This window comes from Eimeria mitis, genomic scaffold (assembly GCF_000499745.2).
Source record: "Eimeria mitis Houghton genomic scaffold, Emh_scaff5493, whole genome shotgun sequence".
NCBI lineage: Eukaryota > Apicomplexa > Conoidasida > Eucoccidiorida > Eimeriidae > Eimeria > Eimeria mitis.
Window position 1 is genome coordinate 1,622 of NW_013573765.1, and position 2,067 is coordinate 3,688.

General features: G+C 62.3%; 2 protein-coding genes across 2 annotated transcripts in view; both read left to right on the forward strand.

The window, feature by feature from the left end:
- EMH_0082360 (uncharacterized protein) overlaps positions 1 to 182 on the forward strand; it is a gene marked incomplete at both ends in the record, with an annotated part of 1,671 nt that extends 1,489 nt beyond the window's left edge. Inside the window, 1 exon segment of the mRNA XM_013500513.1 lies at positions 1 to 182. Coding sequence (XP_013355967.1) covers positions 1 to 182 — 182 coding nt within the window.
- Positions 183 to 567: 385 nt separating this feature from the next.
- Positions 568 to 1,962, forward strand: EMH_0082370 (uncharacterized protein; the record flags this gene model as incomplete). Its single annotated transcript, XM_013500514.1, has 1 exon — positions 568 to 1,962. One exon carries the CDS (start codon positions 568 to 570, stop codon positions 1,960 to 1,962), a length of 1,395 nt encoding a protein of 464 aa, XP_013355968.1.
- Between the last annotated feature and the right edge of the window lie 105 nt (positions 1,963 to 2,067).

Sequence of the window (2,067 nt, forward strand, 5' to 3'; positions counted from 1 at the left end):
CAGGAACAGCAGCAGGAAGAACAGCAGCAGCAGCAACAAGACCAGGAGGAGCAGCAGCAAGCAACCAACAGCAGCAGCAACAGCAGCAGCAACAGCAGCATAAACAGCAACAGCAACAGCAGCAGCAGCAGCAGCAGCAAACCACTACAATACCACTACATTCTCTACATCCAAGCGTGTGATTCTTTTTCTTTTTCTTCTATTATAAACACAGACCCCACCTCTGTTCGTCGCCAGCTGCTGCAGCCGTTTCCTTTTTCTTTCTTTTTATATCTTCTATCTAGGGGGAGAGAAGCAGATAAACTTTTTCTTTCTTGGGCTCAGCAGAGGCCCCCTAAACCCAGAAGGGTATTACCCCCCTTCGGCCTCCCCGCTCTCCCTCCATTCCCTATACCGCCAGGGTTTGGGGGCCCCCTACCCCCGCCGCATCTATTGGGGGCCCCGGGGGCCCCCGGGGCCCCCGGAAAGGGGCCCCCCGATGGTCTCCCCTTCCCTGGGTTCCCCAGGGGGCCCCCAGGGCGTAAACAGATGCCGGGGGGCCCCGGGGGCCCCCCACCTCCTCCCTTCATGGGCGGGGGGCCCCCCCCACAGTGGGGTGGGGGGCCCCCTCCACCACCCCCACCACCACCGCAGCATGGGGGCCCCTGGAAAGGAGCAGCAGCAGCAGCAGCAGCAGCAGCAGCAGAGGGTACACCCAAGCGCTTTCATAGGGGCGGAGATATGGATAGCGGCAGGGGGGGCCCCCTAAAGGAAGGGTTTAAACCCTTCGATGATAGAAGGGGGGGGCCCCCTTCATCTCGTCAAGGGGGGCCCCCTCGTGATTTCTATGACGCTATAAAACAACACACACCGAACCCAGCTCCTGTTGGGGGCCCCTGGGGGGCCCCCCAACCAAACCCAAATAGTAAGAGCTGGGGTCAGGGTGGGGGGGGCCTCTCCCCTAGCGACAGAGCGTCAGCAGGGGGCCCCTCTCCTCCTTTCTCTCTATCGAAGGAGAATGGGGGCAGAGGGGGTTGGGGTGGTGGTAGCTGGGAGAGTAGGGGGCCCCCAGGGGGGGGCCCCCCTGGTGATTGGGGTCAGGGGCCCCCGGGGGCAGGAGGAGGGGGCCCCCAGGGGCCCCCAAGAGCTGACGGCCGGGGGGGGCCCCTGAAAAGACATAAAGCTGCATATGATAGTAACTATAGTGGAGGGGATTGGAATGGGGGGCCCCCCATGAAAGAACATTCAAGGGGAGGGGGGGGCCCCCCTGATTGGGGGTACCAGCGAGGAGGAGGTGCTGGGGGCCCCGGGGGCCCTGGGGGCCCCGGGGCCCCCGCCTATGATAGCTTTGCTGCGCACCGCAACGCAGACAACATGGGGGGCCCCCCACCCTTCCGTGGGGGCCCCCCTCAACTATCATACAGCCGTGATGGGGGCCCCCCTCGTGAGAACCAGTTTGGGGGCCCCAGGGGCCCCGGTATGGGTGGGGGCCCCCCTCATCACCAGCAGCAGCAGCAGCAGCAGCAGCACGGGTTCGGTGGGTACTCGGGTAACCATATGCAGCAGCAGCAGCAGCAGCAGCAGCAAGGGATGCCCCCGTATGGTGGCGGCTCTGCTGCGTTTCATGGTGGGGGGGGCCCTGAGTATGGGGGCCCCCAGCAGCAGCAGCAGCAGTACACGCAGCAGCAGGGGTACATGTATTCCCAGCAGCAGCAGCAGCAGCAGCAACAGCAGCAGCAGCAGCAGCAGGAGCCTGTACCTGCGTACGTGATGCAGCTGCTGCAGCAGCAAGCAGCACAAAGGGGGGCCTCGGTAGACCCTAGTGTTCTCGCTCAGCTGTATACACAGTACTATCAATCCTTTCTTTCTTCTATGTCTTCTGCTGGGGGGCAGCAGCAGATGCTGCATCAGCAGATGATGCAGTATATGCAGCAGCAGCAGCAGCAGCAGCAACAGCAGCAGCAGCAACAACCTGCACACTGATGCTCTTCCTGCTTCTTACCTGCATATACACCCCACCTAAGGGAACGAGGCAATCACGCCCTATTACAGACTATCTGCTGCTGCTGCAGCAACTGCAGCAGCAGC